The following is a 14,530-nucleotide window of genomic DNA, read 5'->3' on the forward strand; positions in this document are numbered from 1 at the left end:
CAAACACCTTTGTGTAACTTTTGACTACCCCAAAACTTAGCTACTGATACTATAATGCTGACTGGAAGTGTTACTGATGATATAAACAGCGGATAAACACGTATTCTGTTTGTATATTATATACAGTATTCATAAAGCAAAGTAAGCTAGAGGAAAGAAAATACCAAGAAACTCATAAGAAAAAGGGAATACATTTACGATACTGTACTGTTGGTGGCAAAAAACCCACATGTAAGTGGACCCACGCAGTTCAAACCCATGTTGTTCAAGGGTCAACTGTAAGGTCACTTGAGGTGCACAGAAATGGATTACGATGGATACTGCAGGAGTTTCCTACTGTTGCTGTAGCAAATGAGCTCACACTAAGTAGCTTAAAACACCACGAATCTATTCTCTTCTACAGTTCTGGAGGTCAAAAGCCCCAATCAGGGCTCATTAAATCTAAGTGTCAGCTGATTCCTTTTTGGAGGCTCTGAAGGGAGAGCATTGCTTTGCTTTTTTCAGCCTCTCCTGGTAGCTTGAATTCCTTGGCTTACAGCCCTTCCTCTACCTTCACAGCACAGAACTTGTCTATGCATCCATCCACATGCTGCCTTTGCTGGTTGCATGATCTTGCTCTCTGCTTCCTTAGGACATTCGTAATTGCATTTACGGCCCACCCGGATAATCTCCCCTTGTCAAGATCCTTATCTTTAATCACATCTGTCAAGTCCCTTAGCCAAATGAGGTAACATTCAGAGGTTCTAGGGATTAGGATTTGGTATCTTTGGAGGTCTTTATTCCGCCTATTGCAGATACCTTAGGTCCTAATTCTCCCTATACTATGGTTGAGAAGGGCTATCTATACCATATACTCATTAGATTTGCAGATGGCACAAAACTGATTGTGCCACATGACTGACCAGACTCTCTGAAAAAGTCAACTCCAAAAAGTCTAACTCAAAAGTGTGTGGCTTGGTAGCATTCTGTGTGTAATGCTTGGGGAAAGCTTTCTGGTGTCAGCTGGCAATTCCAGGAAAAAGGTGTGATTGGACCTTTAATGGAAATAACATCTGGAATGAGGATGAGGCCTGCTCTTCCAGGTCTGGTCAGAGCCCACTGGGAGAAGGCTATGACTCCATGAGTGAGCCTTGCTTGCCTTCCACGCTGGAATGCACTTGGTGAACCATCAAGATTGATGGTGAGGCAGAATTGTACATAGGATATATGGAAAGCCCCAGACTTCTTCATGATGGCAGATCATGCCTCAAGCAAAGGGAATCCTGCTATTGATCAGAGCTTTCCAAAGGTGGATGTGCACAGTGGAGAACTTTCTCTGTCTAGAGAGAACCCCAAGTTTGGGTGACTACCTGGCAGGGGTATGGGGGTGGGGAGATGGTGTTTCAATTACATGATTACTTAAGGTTCCTTTCAACCCCTGATGCCCCATAGGACTACTACTAATTTTACTTTGCAAAACTGAGTCCCAGTGAGGAAGGTTACTTCTGGTATTTATAAAATGGAGCAGAGCCAAATATTAAAACCTCACGATTACCAGTCATCTTCAGATATTAGTGCTCACTAATAACTCAGGTTTTAAAAATCATATCCCAAGAAATTCAGAGGTGACACTTTTTTTTTAAATGTTTATTTTTGAGAGGGGGAGGGGGAGGGAGAGAGGGGGATAGAGGATCTGAAGCAGGCTCTGCGCTGATAGCGGCGTGTCTGATGCGGGGTTCGAACTCACCAATCAAGAGATGATAACCTGAGCCGAAGTCGGACACTTAACCAACTAAGCCACCCAGGTGCCCCTACACTTTTTTTAAATGCCCAAATCATTAATTATCAAGGCAGTGAAAACCTACTTCTTAACAGTGCTTTGAAGTGAAAGGTAACAGCTTCTGGTAGTACCAGGAATCATTCATTTGTGGTGGGAAGGGAAACAGAGTAGCTGAGTCCAGCTGTGCTGCTACTGAACCCCCAGGCCTGACGGAGGCTGCCTGGAGGGGGATGAAGTTCAGGAAATCAGTCCAAATGTCACGAGAAACAATTTTAATGATGGTAGAACCTCTCAGACATTCAAAATCCTAGACATAAAGCTCCTCTGAAAGGACAGATTTTTGCACTGACTTAGTTGAAACCAGAAATAAACAGCTGCCCGAGGACTTGCTTCTAAGGCAAAATCTTGACTATTTAAAAATTTTAATGTTTTTATTTTTGAGAGCAAGAGAGTGTGAGTGAGGATGAGTGGGGGAGGGGCAGAGAGACAGAGAGGGAGACACAGAATCAGAAGCAGGCTCCAGGCTCTGAGCTGTCGGCACAGAGCCCGACTTGGGGCTCGAACTCACAAACTGTTGAGATCATGACCTGAGCTGAAGTCGGACACTTAGCAGACTAAGCCACCCAGGCGCCCCAAAATCTTGACTATTTTTAATGAACATAAGAACCTAGAGAGCTAACACTACATGTCACAATCTCTGAGCACTGATCAATGTTCTTCTTAATCCTGTAGAATTTCTCCACATATTTAGAACGCCCTAAGAGCTCCACAAAATCCTCATCGTGAGTGATTACCAGAAGCTGGAAGTTACGCTGCTGCGAGCGACTCTTTATTATCCTGAAACAATATATTGAGAACCTTTTATTACTGAAGAGCATAAATAATCCTCTCCTTTATATGAAAAAGACACTGAGAACCTTGTCAGACACAGGACAACCCTGGAGGAAACTGGAGAGGGGGAGCTGGACCCAGACCTTCAGCCCAGCCAGGTAGGAGTCCCATGTCTGATCCAGACAGTGAGGGTGATGGAGTGACTCTTCCTCTAGGTCTGACTCAGGGACTGATGAGAATACATGATCTAGTTTCTTCCAGAACACAAAGTTGTTCTTATTAAAACAGGCAGAAATGTTTTACTAAATTTTCCTTAATATCTGAGCTGCTCAACTTTAGGAGTCTTATTCCTTTGTCTGGGGTTTTCCTGACCTGTTACTAATTATCTCTGGAAGAAAAAAAAAAACAAAAAACAAAAAACCAACTACAGGCAAGGGAAATTACATATGCAAGCCCAGCTGCCTTCTTAGGAGCTGGGTCTACTTAGAATTCTGCCACCACCAGTCACTAGATGCATCATTAGTATGACACACAAGAGGCCTGAGTGGGTGTACTGGGAACATTTTTGCTCATTATATGCTGAGGTAACTAGCTATGAGACTGAAATCAGACTTTTTAACTAACCATTTGTTTATCGCTTACCCGTGGCTGAATGCACTGAGCTTTGAAAAGTATTAGCCCTTGTGTGCTGGTCATGCAGGACGACTGAGAGGTGGCTGAGAAAGGTGCCCCATTCCTGCTAGTGTGTCTGCCAGAAAGAATCTATCTTGAGCCAGAGTACCCAAAATAGCTTCTCTAGTTTGGGAAAAGTGGGTTTCCTCTGCCAGCACAGGAGGGGCTGCCCATTCCTGGGGTCTGCACCCACCACACATGAATGTGCCAAAAGCTGTGTGCAAGTTTACTTTCTAGATTCTACATAACCACTATTATACTTTTTGAATAGGAGCTGTCATTCCTCATAAAACTGGGGAGATCGGCCAAAATCCACTATTAGCACCCAGAAATGTTTTAAGCAGGGCATGCTAACTCCTCTACATGACCTGTGGGCACCTGTGGTGGGTTTACAGAGAAAGCAAACCAAGCCAGGAAACCCTTCAGCACACCTGGGGAGATTGCAGGATGTGTCTGGGGCTGCTGTTCACCACCTAGTTCTTTTTAAGCATCTGAAGAATTACTATCAAAGGTAAAGCCTAACGTCTGACACCAACTAGTTTTCCCAAGGAAGACACATGCAGAGAAGGTTTTCACCACAGAACTCTACGTTACTTTCTAAGTGTAATATATATTACTATCATAGCCTGCCCCCAAATTTGAGATACTTACTCAACGAGAGCATGTGCAAGAGATTCAATATTTTCTCTGTCAAGATTTGTTGTTGGCTCATCCAAGGCAAGGATGCCACAGTTCAAGCAGAATGTTTCAGCCAGGGCCAGACGAATGATGAGTGAGGCTAATACCTGGAAGAAAGCACCAGAGCTGAGCTGTACCACACAGACCTCTTTCTCATTCACGTTAGGAAAACAGGCACACCTGGCCTAATGTCTTTATAAGGGAAGGGAGCAATGTCATTGGGTCAGTGACTTTAGGTGAATTGTTGCTCTTTTATTTGGGAGAGCCTGGCCCTGTGACCAGACTCTTAAACCCTTCCAGAAAGTGAACCATCAGGTATGTTGTATTTCAGCCTGTCATCTGCATTACTGTTTATCTGTAACTAATCATTTTAGTTAACTGTATAAGATTAACAACCTCTCACCCACTCTTTTTCTGAGTTACTTTTAAATCTGTATGTTCTGGGGTCCCAGAGGGGCACCAGGTATTGTGTTCTAACCTACACTTAAATGTCTGTGTTTATAATTCTGAGGGAACCAAGACAGAAAGAATATTCCCGTGTCAGTGTATTAGGAGTACAGAAGTACGGTTTTATTTAAGCTAAACTATAGGACATCCAAGGAACTGAAACTCTGAGCACTTTCCCAGTTAGTAGAAACCTAATACTAAAACCCTCAGCCCCAGCTGAAGCCATCTGAGGGCACAAAGGACACAGAATTAAGCATAACAGAGTATCCACTACTTTTTCATGAGCTGTCCATATCCCCTCCCCTTGAATCTATGAATAAAGGAGCATCAGTGAGTGAGTTGTGATTTCAGAGCAGTTTACAGCTTCTCTTTGATGTCCAGGGAAGGCTAGAAGACTGCAGAAGCCAGGATCATAGCTTGGCCCTTTGGGGAAGACACTTCCTTCCTGTATTTGAACGCTAATACAGCCCCCACCTGCAACCCTACATATTAAGAGTCTAAATGACGTTCCTGGCCAACCTTTACCAAAGTTTTTGTCTTCTCCCCCAACCCAACACCAAGGAAGCAATTACTGCTAATTTTTATAATTTAGAGTATCTATAGGAAATCTACTTTGTTTAGAAAATAATTTTCAAAGCATTTTCAATACAAAGGGACATGTTACAAATTCTGTATTTTCTTATTCATAATAACCACTGAAAACCACCAAAGCAAGTAGGAATACTGGTTATAGATCACAAAGTTGTCATTTTTGCAGACTATGATTAAGATAATAATCTGCATATGCCTTAAATTGGTATCAGCTGGGCTGACAGTACATATACACAGGATTATCTTCAAGCAAAAATAGAAAACTGTTTATGAAAATACTTTATATAATGTGAGCACCCATTTCTAGAATTTTAAGATTTTTTAAAGAAAATCAGGGGTCTGGAATTTTTATCCCATAAATCTGCTTCTAATCTAAAGAGTAAGCTCAAGCATCCATGACATCTTGGTTGTAAACCTATGTGCACTGAAAGGACCCAGCCTTGTTCCCCAAGGATGAAGGTCCAATTTTCCTGATTCCTTAAAGCTTTATTCCTCTGATTTGGTCTGTGCTCCCTATCCAACAACACAGGCTGTCCTCTCAGAGCCTCATCTAGAGCCAGATGGCCTGACCCAGCAGCTGAGTCTAGGCAGTGGGGGGAGAAGGGATGCAGGGGCAGCTATGGGTGTCAAGGCCTCTGTTCTAACAGGCGCTTCTCTTAACATTGTTCTAAAGTAATCTCTACATCCAACATGGGGCTCAAACCACAAGATCAAAAGTCAGATGCTTTTCTGACTGAGCCAGCCAGGTGCTCCTGGCAAGAACCCTTCTTTTAGAGGGTCTGCAGGTCCAAAGGCTAGGTGGGGGCAGGGACGCAGTCTTGTGATGGGGCTGCTTTTCAATGAGACTTATTTTAATGCCTCATGTGGCTCAACCTGGGATGTGGTTTGGTGAACGCCCCTCCCCCACTTCTGACTGCTCTGAAATCAGGATGCATTCTTGCAGTTAAAACTGCATTCTTTCTTTCTTGGTGGCACATAAAACAGAGGTATGTCTTACAATTGATTACACAAGTAACTTTATTCTCATAAGGAGAGTTATGAAGCAATGAATGGTTCTCCGTTAGGCTGATCACGTGAGGACTTCTCAGACCCTTCTCCTGAAAGATTATCTAATGTTGCAGGAAATGCTGGTTAAAACTGGAAAAGGGTAACGGGTAGCTGAGTCTGGCTAATTTTATGTGGCAACAAGGAGTGCTGTGAGGGTCTTCTCACCATATTCCCCAGCAGCTCTGGGTGCTTTCACTGCACAGACACTAGTTTCTGTCAGTTACCTGTGGGCTTCCTAGGGGCTTGAGATACCTGCCTTCTGTCCAGCACTGCATCGTCCTCGCATATCCAAGGCTGTGTCTCCCTTCAGCATCACCACTCGGTAGTTATAATTCCGCCTTTTATCAGAGGCTGATACATTTTCATCGGCATCAGACCGAATTTCTATGTATTCAATATCTGACACAAAAAGAAGATTTCAGAGCAACCTATACTCTGTAGCCTTTTGTCATCTGCAAATATCAAGTAAGCCTAAGAAGCAACGTGACATTACCATTAAAAGTGGCTGGGAGGGTTCATGAGGAAGAAGCAACCCAGATGTCTCAACCCTCAGTCTCTGCTCTGCCTTGCTTAGTTCCCCTATTAAAAGTTTCCTCCTGCTGGTTTTCTTCTTATCACATTTCAGCTTATCCCTATCTACACTTCAACAGAAGTCTATTAGGTCATCAGTTAAATATAATATGTACCATAGCCAAATATGTAAGTCTCGTCAGGGTTTGGAATAGAAAACTTTGCATTTTCTTTCCTTGTTACAAGATATTGTCAAGATAAGAATTCTTAGAAAATCTCTTGAGATGTTCACAAAGGGGTCCAGGAGGTAATACTGGCATGATGAGAGATAATATGTGCAAAAAGCCAGGGACGGGGCTTTGGAAAAGATCCGGGATAAACCATGTAAATTACCTTGTCCACGATAGGTACTTCGCCAAAGGTCACGAATAATTTTGTTGATTTCTTCCATTTTCATACTGTGAAATTTCATGATTGCTCTGGAAAAAGAAGCCACTGATACTTAAAAGGAAAAATAGTATAATGATAACACTAATTACATGTAATAGTATTTATTAAAAGTATATGAAATACATAATGTATATACCATAAGTATCATAATAATCTCCTGAAATAACGAATTACTTCCAATGATAAAAGGAGAATACAGTAAGAGCGAGAAAAAATAAACAGAACAAAAACACTGCTGCTTAGTTACAAATGAATACAGCCAGGGATGTGCCCAGTGCTCCAGAGTCCTTACCTCTTTCCATTTTCACTCTCTCTGACAGGACAAATACTCTCAGATATTGACATTCTGTGAAAATTTCAGAAATTTTGGTAGACTTTTTCTTGGGCTTACTGGAAGGATTATAGCCACTGTAGCCTACCAGTTACAGGAAGACCTGCTGATTAAATGGATGGCAGGGAGTTAAAGACAGCAGGTGAGTTGTACAGGGGTCCCCTAGTCTTTGGGGACATATGCACAAGTCTGGAACTGCTGCCTTTTTTCTCTTCTGTTACTCTTCAGGTTTTGCAGAAAGTGAGCCTCTTAAGGTGCTTTAATGCCTCAGATCTGTGAGAATTTTACCAACCAGAAAGTATGGTTCAGAGAGAGCGACTTAGAGGCTTAAACTGAGGTGAACCTCAAAGCTTTTATTTTCCCTTCCTAGTTGAGGATTAAGAAATTCCAACTCCAAATATGTGCATTCATTTCCATTTGGCTTGTCAGGCTCCCCACCCCCACCCCACAACACTTAAAAAACTAGTACTTTCTAAATACTAAAAAGAGGCAAAGCAATGTTTGTAGAAAGAAAAGTAGACTGTTAATAACTAACTTTGTTCTTACTATAGTCACCTTTCACCAAAAAGCCCTCATGTTCTTTGGAAAAGGTTTTATGAGCTAATAAATGTTGCATCAGTGACAAAAAGGCAAACATCATGGCCATGACCATACAGAGGATGTGAGGCGGACTTACTTCCATTTGCAAGCCTCTTATCTGATATATACAAAAAAAGAAACTGAACGTAATGCTACTACCTCTGCAGAATCATTTCATGATCTTTGGTTCACCAGCAAGAGAGAGAGAAATGACTCAACATAAATACATTTTAAATATCAGATGAAGGATTTTGAAGTAATAAAGACTGGAAAAAACCATATTGTGCTTGTTGATGAGAATGCAGCACGTCTCCATTTTCTACTTTATACATCTGTCTCGGCCTGACATTTTACACTCCTTTCAAAAGGACTGAGCAAAACCTAAGTATTTGTCAAACAAACAATAAAACCCCTCGAGAGTGTTCTTGGAACCAATCATGTAATCCATAGCTCTTTACATATTACAATCCTGATTTTTCATACACATTTTTAAAAAGGTCATTTTTCCATTCAACTGAAAGATCTTTCATAACCTTAGTCAGCTTTCCCAAGGTGGACAGCCAGCTCCAGGTGGGGCAGGGGTGTCCAAGGTGCACACAGCCTCCGCCATGGACTCCTTGTACGACAGAGGTGGCGCATCCTGGCCTGTGTAGGGTCCGCTGAGAAACAGCACTGCAAGCAGCTCAAGTCCTGAGGGAAATCTAGACTCACCAAGGGGTGTGTCACACCAAGTTGATGCCTACTGCTGTTGACTAGGCCATCATTAGCTTAGCTTTGTATCATCTCTCTCCAGTATGGAGTTTATAGCCCCACTGTGCAATAGCAGGGGATGATTAAGGTAAACGACATTCAACCCACTTGAGGGATAACAGTGATATTAGTGGTTACTACTAAAGAACATTTACCTTATGTGAAGCAAAATTATGGTAAATAGGGGCTCCCCGGGTGGCTCAGTTAAGGGTCCAACCTCAGCTCAGGTCCTGCTCTCATGGCTCATGAGTTTGAGCCCCACGTTGGGCTCTGTGCTGACAACTCAGAGCCTGGAGCCTGGTTCAGATTCTGTGTCTCCTTCTCTCTCTGCCCTTCCCCCACCCCCTCAAAAATAAACATTAAAAAAGAAATTAAAAAAAATTATGGTAAACAATCATAGGTCATTTAATCCTTACAAATATACTGGGAGTTAGCTTTGGTTATCTCTGTTTTACCATTAAGAAAACTGATACTGTAATAATAAATTTTCTGAAATAGAAATTGATCCCACTTACAACAGCATCGAAACCAATAAAGTCATTAGGAATAAATCTAACCAAGGAGATGAAAGATCTCTACTCTGAAAACTCTAAGACACTGATAAAAGAAATAGAAGAAGACACAAATACATGGAAAAATATTCCATGTTCACTGATTGGAAGAATCAGTATTGTTAAAATATCAATACTACCAAAAGCCATCTATAAATTGAGCATAATCCCTATCAAAAGTTCAACGGCATATTTTACAAAATTAGAGAAAACACTCCTAAAATTTATATAGAACCACAGAAGACTCTTGAATAGCCAAAGAAATCCTGGAAAGATGAACAAAAAGCAAGAGGCATCACACTTTGATTTCAAGCTACAGTCTTCAAAACATTATTGGCATAAAAATAGACAAACAGATCAAAAGAACAGAATCCTGAGCCCAGAAACAAACCCAAGCATAAACACTCAACTAAAATTTGCCACGGGAGCCAAGAATACTCAATGGAGAAGGCAAGTCTCTTCCAATAGTGCTGGGATCACTGGGTATTAACATGGAAAAGAATGAAACTGGACTCCTATGTTACACCACTCAAAAACTGATTCAAGGGGCGCCAGGGGACTCAGTGGTTAAGCTTCCAACTTAGGCTCAGGTCATGATCTCATGGTTCGTGAGTTTGAGCCCCCTGTCAGGCTCTGTGCTGACAGCTCAGAGCCTGGAGCCTGCTTCAAATCTTGTGTCTCCCTCTCTCTGCTCCTCCCCCAACTGCTCGCTCTCTCTCAAAAATAAATTAAAAAATTAAAAAAAAATTAACTTTTCAAAATGGAGTAAAGATTTTCATTTAAGTATAAGACCTAACACGATGAAACTCCTAGAGGAAAACATAGGAAGTGAGTTCTTTGATGTGATGTTTTTGGAAATTATAGAATGGCTAAAGAAATCATCAATAAAATGAAAAGACAACCTACAAAATGGGCAAAATACTGGCAAACCCTGTATCTGATAAGGGGTTAATATCCAAAATCCATACAGAACTCCTATAATTCAACAGCAAAAAAAGAAAAAAAAAAGAAAAAAAAAAAGAAAAAAAAAAGGTGACCCTTGAACAACACAGAGGTTGGGGTGCCAAACTGCCACACAAAATCCATGGATAACTTTTGACCCTCCTCCTCCCAAAACCCAACCACTAATAGCTTATTGTTGACCAGAAGAGGCCTTACCCATAACACAAACAGCCAATTAAATGCTAGCATGGATTTGGAGAAAAAGGAACCCTTGTCCACTGATAGTAGGACTATAAGCAGGTGCAGCCATTATGGTAAACATTATAAAGGTTCCTAAAAAAATTAAAAATAGAATTTCCACAGGATCTAGCAATTTCCACATCCACAGGAGATGAAAACACTATGTCAAAGAGATTATCTGCATCCCCATGTTCAAAGCAACATTTTTTTTATATGAAATTTATTGTCAAATTAGTTTCCATACAACACCCAGTGCTCATCCCAAAAGATGCCCTCTTCAATGCCCATCACCTACCCTCCCCTCCCTCCCACCCCCCATCAACTTTTAGTTTGTTCTTAGTTTTTAAGAGTCTCTTATGCAAAGCAACATTTTTTAAAGAAATGTTTATTTTGAGATAGGGAGAAGGTGTGCAGGTGCTCACGAACAGGGGAGGAACAGAGAGAGAAGAGAGAGAGAATCCCAAACAGGCTCCACGCTGCCAGCACAGAGCCTGATGCAGAGCTGGATCTCACATATATGAAATCATGACCTGAGCTGAAATCAAGCTGGATACTTAACCAAATGAGCCACCCAGGCACCCCCACAGCATTATTTACAATAGCCATGACACAGAAACAACCTATGTGCCTGTGGATGGATGGATGCATGAAGATGTGTGGTATATATTATATATATTCAATGGATTATTACTCAGCCATTAAAAAAATGAGGAAATCCTACCATTTAGGACATATGGATGGTCCCTGCAGATATGCTAAATAAAATTAAGTCAGAGAAAGAGAACACTATATGATCTCACTTATATGTGGGATCTACACAAAAACACCAAATTCACAGAAAAAGGGATCAGATTTGTGGTCACCAGATGTGAAAAGTGGGAGGAGGGAGAATTGGGAGGAAGATGGTCAAAAGATATAAATTTCCTTGGGGCGTCTGGGTGGCTCAGTTGGTTAAGCATCCAACTCTTGATTTTGGCTCAGGTCATCATCTCACAGTTGTGAGATCAAGTCCCTTGTCAGGTCCTGCTGGGGGTAGAGCCCACTAGAGATTCTCTCTCTCCCTCTGCCCCTCCCCTGCTAGGCATGCTCTCTTAAAAAAAAAAAAAAAAAAGTACAAATTTCCAGTTATAGGTAAGTACTAAGTATGAAAGGTACACCATGATGACCACAACTAACACTACCATATGATACAGAAGACAGATGTTAAGGAAGTAGATCCTAACAGTTGTCATCACAAGGAGAATTTTCTCCCCCTTTCTTTTTATTGTATCTGTATGAGACAATGGATGTTAGCTAAACCCACTGTGGTAAACATTTCACAGTATTATGTAAATCAAACCATCAGGGTGTACATCTTAAACTTACACAGTGATGTATGCCAATTATTTCTTGGTAACACTAAAAAAACCCTGAGGTTTGATGAAATTAGTAACTTGGTCCCAATTAGAGAAAATTGGTTAGGATGTTAATAGCCTTTGAATATCATAATTAAAATTAAAAAGGCAGTCAAAATGCCATCTTTAAAGCCACCAGGCTCAGATAGTTTTATGAATAAATGTTAGCTCCCAAGTATATAAAGTATTACACACCAAGGAAAGATAGAAGAAAAAAAAGGAAAAAAAGTACAGGCCTATTTTGCTTATGAATACTATTTTGCTTTATGAATACATAAAGTCAAATTTAGTAGTAAAGTATTAAAAAGACCAAGTAGTATCATGGTATCAGTGGTATCATGACCAAGTAGCATTTATCCCAAGTAAGACTTGTACAACAGGAAAAATAATTTAAGATAAGTCATGGCAGGGCACGTGGGTGGCTCAGTCTCTTGAGCATCTGACTTCGGCTCAGGTCACGATCTCATGGCTCTTGAGTTCGAACCCTGCATTGGGCTCTCTGCTGTCAGCACAGAGACTGCTTCAGATTCTCTGTCCCCCTCTCTTTGCCCCTCCCCCACTTGCTCTCTATCAAAAATAAACATTTAAAATATATATAAAGGAGTACTTCCAAAGAACAACAAAAAGATGCCTCTTATGGCTACTCTCCAATAATGTTCTAGAGATCCCTAGCAATTCAGTAAGACAATAAAAAGAAATGCATAAATGAGGGGGGAAAACTTGTCATTGTTTCTGTGGGTGATATAACTGTGCACTTAGAAAATCTAAAAAATGAGGGGTGGCTGGGTGGCTCAGTTTGTTAAGTGTCTAACTCTTGATTTCAGCTCAGGTCATGCATGATCTCCTGGTTTGTGAATTTGAGCCCAGAGTTGGGCTCGACACTGACAGTACTGAGCCTGCTTGGGATTTTCTTTTCCTTTCTCTCTGCCCCTCCTGTGCTTGCACCCTCTTTCTCTCAAAATAAATAAACTTAAAAAAAAAAAAAAAGGGAAAATCTAAAAAATCAACTGAAAAACTACTAAGACTAACAAGGTGGTCAGAAATAAACATAAAAAAAATATTAGTATTATTATGTAGTAAGTAAAATCCAATAGGAAGCATAATAGAAAAGAAGATCCTATTCACAGTGGTAATAAAAACTATGAAATACCTACCAAGAAATCTAACAAAATGATACAGGATCTAGAAGGAAAAGCTATAAAACAGAACAAACCCTACAATAAGACAAGAACTGATTAAGTAGGAGAAACTTACTATGCAGTGCGTAATAGATTTAATATTACAAACATGTCCATTCTCAAGTAATCCACTGAACCAAATACAATCCAAATAGAACTCCCAACATGATTAAAAAAAATTAATGAAATATATAAAATGACTCTAAAGTTTGGATCGCAGACATAATGTAAAAGAATAAAATCAAAGTACTAGGACAGGAATCAAGATGAAACAAACCCAAATACATGGAGAACGTTAGTTTATAACTGTTATTTCAAGTCAGTGGGAAAAGTTTCAATAGTAGGGGAAGGAGGGAAAAATTATATCACTATCTTTATTAAACCTCAAAATCCAAATAAAGGATTAAAAGTTAAATAAAACTATCAGAAGAAAACAGTTTTATAATTTAGAACTGGAAAGTCTTTAAAAAATTGTTTTTAATGTTTATTTATTTTGAGAGACAGACAGACACGCAGGGAGGGACAGGGAGAGAGAGAGAGAGAGAGAGAGGGAGGGAGAGAGAGAGAGAGAGAGAGAGAGAGAAAGAGAAAGAGAAAGAGAAAGAGAGAATCCAAGCAGGCTCCACACTGTCAGCACAGAGCCTGATGTGGGGCTCAAACTCACGAACCATGAGACCATGACCTGAGCTGAAATCAAGAGTCAGCTGCTCAACCAACTGAACCACGCCCGAGACTGGGAATTCTTTCCAAGGGAGAAGCTATAAATAAGAAGACTAAAGGTTTGCCTACCTAAAAATTAAATGTCACAAATAATACCATAAAGTTAACGGTAAAATGACAAACTGGGAGTAACTACTTGCAATGTACGTGAAAAGGATTACCATCCAAAATCTATAAAAACGTGGTACAAATCACTATGAAAAACATAACCTAATAGTAATCTGGTAAAGAGATTTATGAACAGGCAATTCTAAGAAAAGAAATACAAATAGCCTACATATGAAATGACATTTAACCTCACTAGTAAATAAGGAAATGTAAACTCAAGTGAGAATGTTTTTGTACAGTGGATTGGCAGAAAGTAAAAAGGCTGATAATATGAAATGCAGTCGTGGAGAAATGGGCACTTTCACACACTACTAGTAGAAACATAAATTTTGTGTTTTTCAAAGGTGATTTGGCACTAACAAGTTAAAAATACATATATACTCTCTGTCCCATTAACTCTGTTTCTAAGAAGCTATCTTTCTGGTACATCTGCCCAAGTGTGCAAAGACATACACTATAGCATTATCTGTAGTATCAAACATTTAAAAGCTTCCTTATATGTCCAGATCAAGTAGGTAACATCCATTTTATAGAGTGTTATGCAGCCATTAAAAATAACAAGGTACTTATATATCTGAATATAAAAGATTTTCATCACGTTAAGTGACGTAAAAGAAAAACACCTACAGTGTGATACTATTCACATACACAAAGATCTATTTCTGTGTATATAACATGCAAAAAGCCCTGTGAGGGAAATGAAAATATGTCACCAGAGTAATAATACTTAAGTACCCAATAAATGTCAGTCA

General features: G+C 40.2%; 1 protein-coding gene across 2 annotated transcripts in view; it reads right to left on the reverse strand.

The window, feature by feature from the left end:
• Positions 1–2,014: 2,014 nt before the first annotated feature.
• Positions 2,015–14,530, reverse strand: part of RAD50 (RAD50 double strand break repair protein) — a 93,872-nt gene continuing 81,356 nt past the window's right edge. For both annotated transcript variants that reach the window (XM_019422047.2, XM_019422049.2), the window contains 4 exons: positions 6,929–7,014; positions 6,282–6,424; positions 3,914–4,047; positions 2,015–2,596 (listed from right to left, as the gene is read on the reverse strand). In XM_019422047.2, coding sequence (XP_019277592.1) covers positions 2,410–2,596; positions 3,914–4,047; positions 6,282–6,424; positions 6,929–7,014 — 550 coding nt within the window. In that variant the 3' untranslated portion in view covers positions 2,015–2,409. The remainder of the gene's footprint in view (positions 2,597–3,913; positions 4,048–6,281; positions 6,425–6,928; positions 7,015–14,530) is intronic.

The sequence above is a fragment of the Panthera pardus genome, unplaced genomic scaffold (assembly GCF_024362965.1).
Source record: "Panthera pardus isolate Hobbes unplaced genomic scaffold, ASM2436296v1 HiC_scaffold_2, whole genome shotgun sequence".
Taxonomy (NCBI): domain Eukaryota; kingdom Metazoa; phylum Chordata; class Mammalia; order Carnivora; family Felidae; genus Panthera; species Panthera pardus.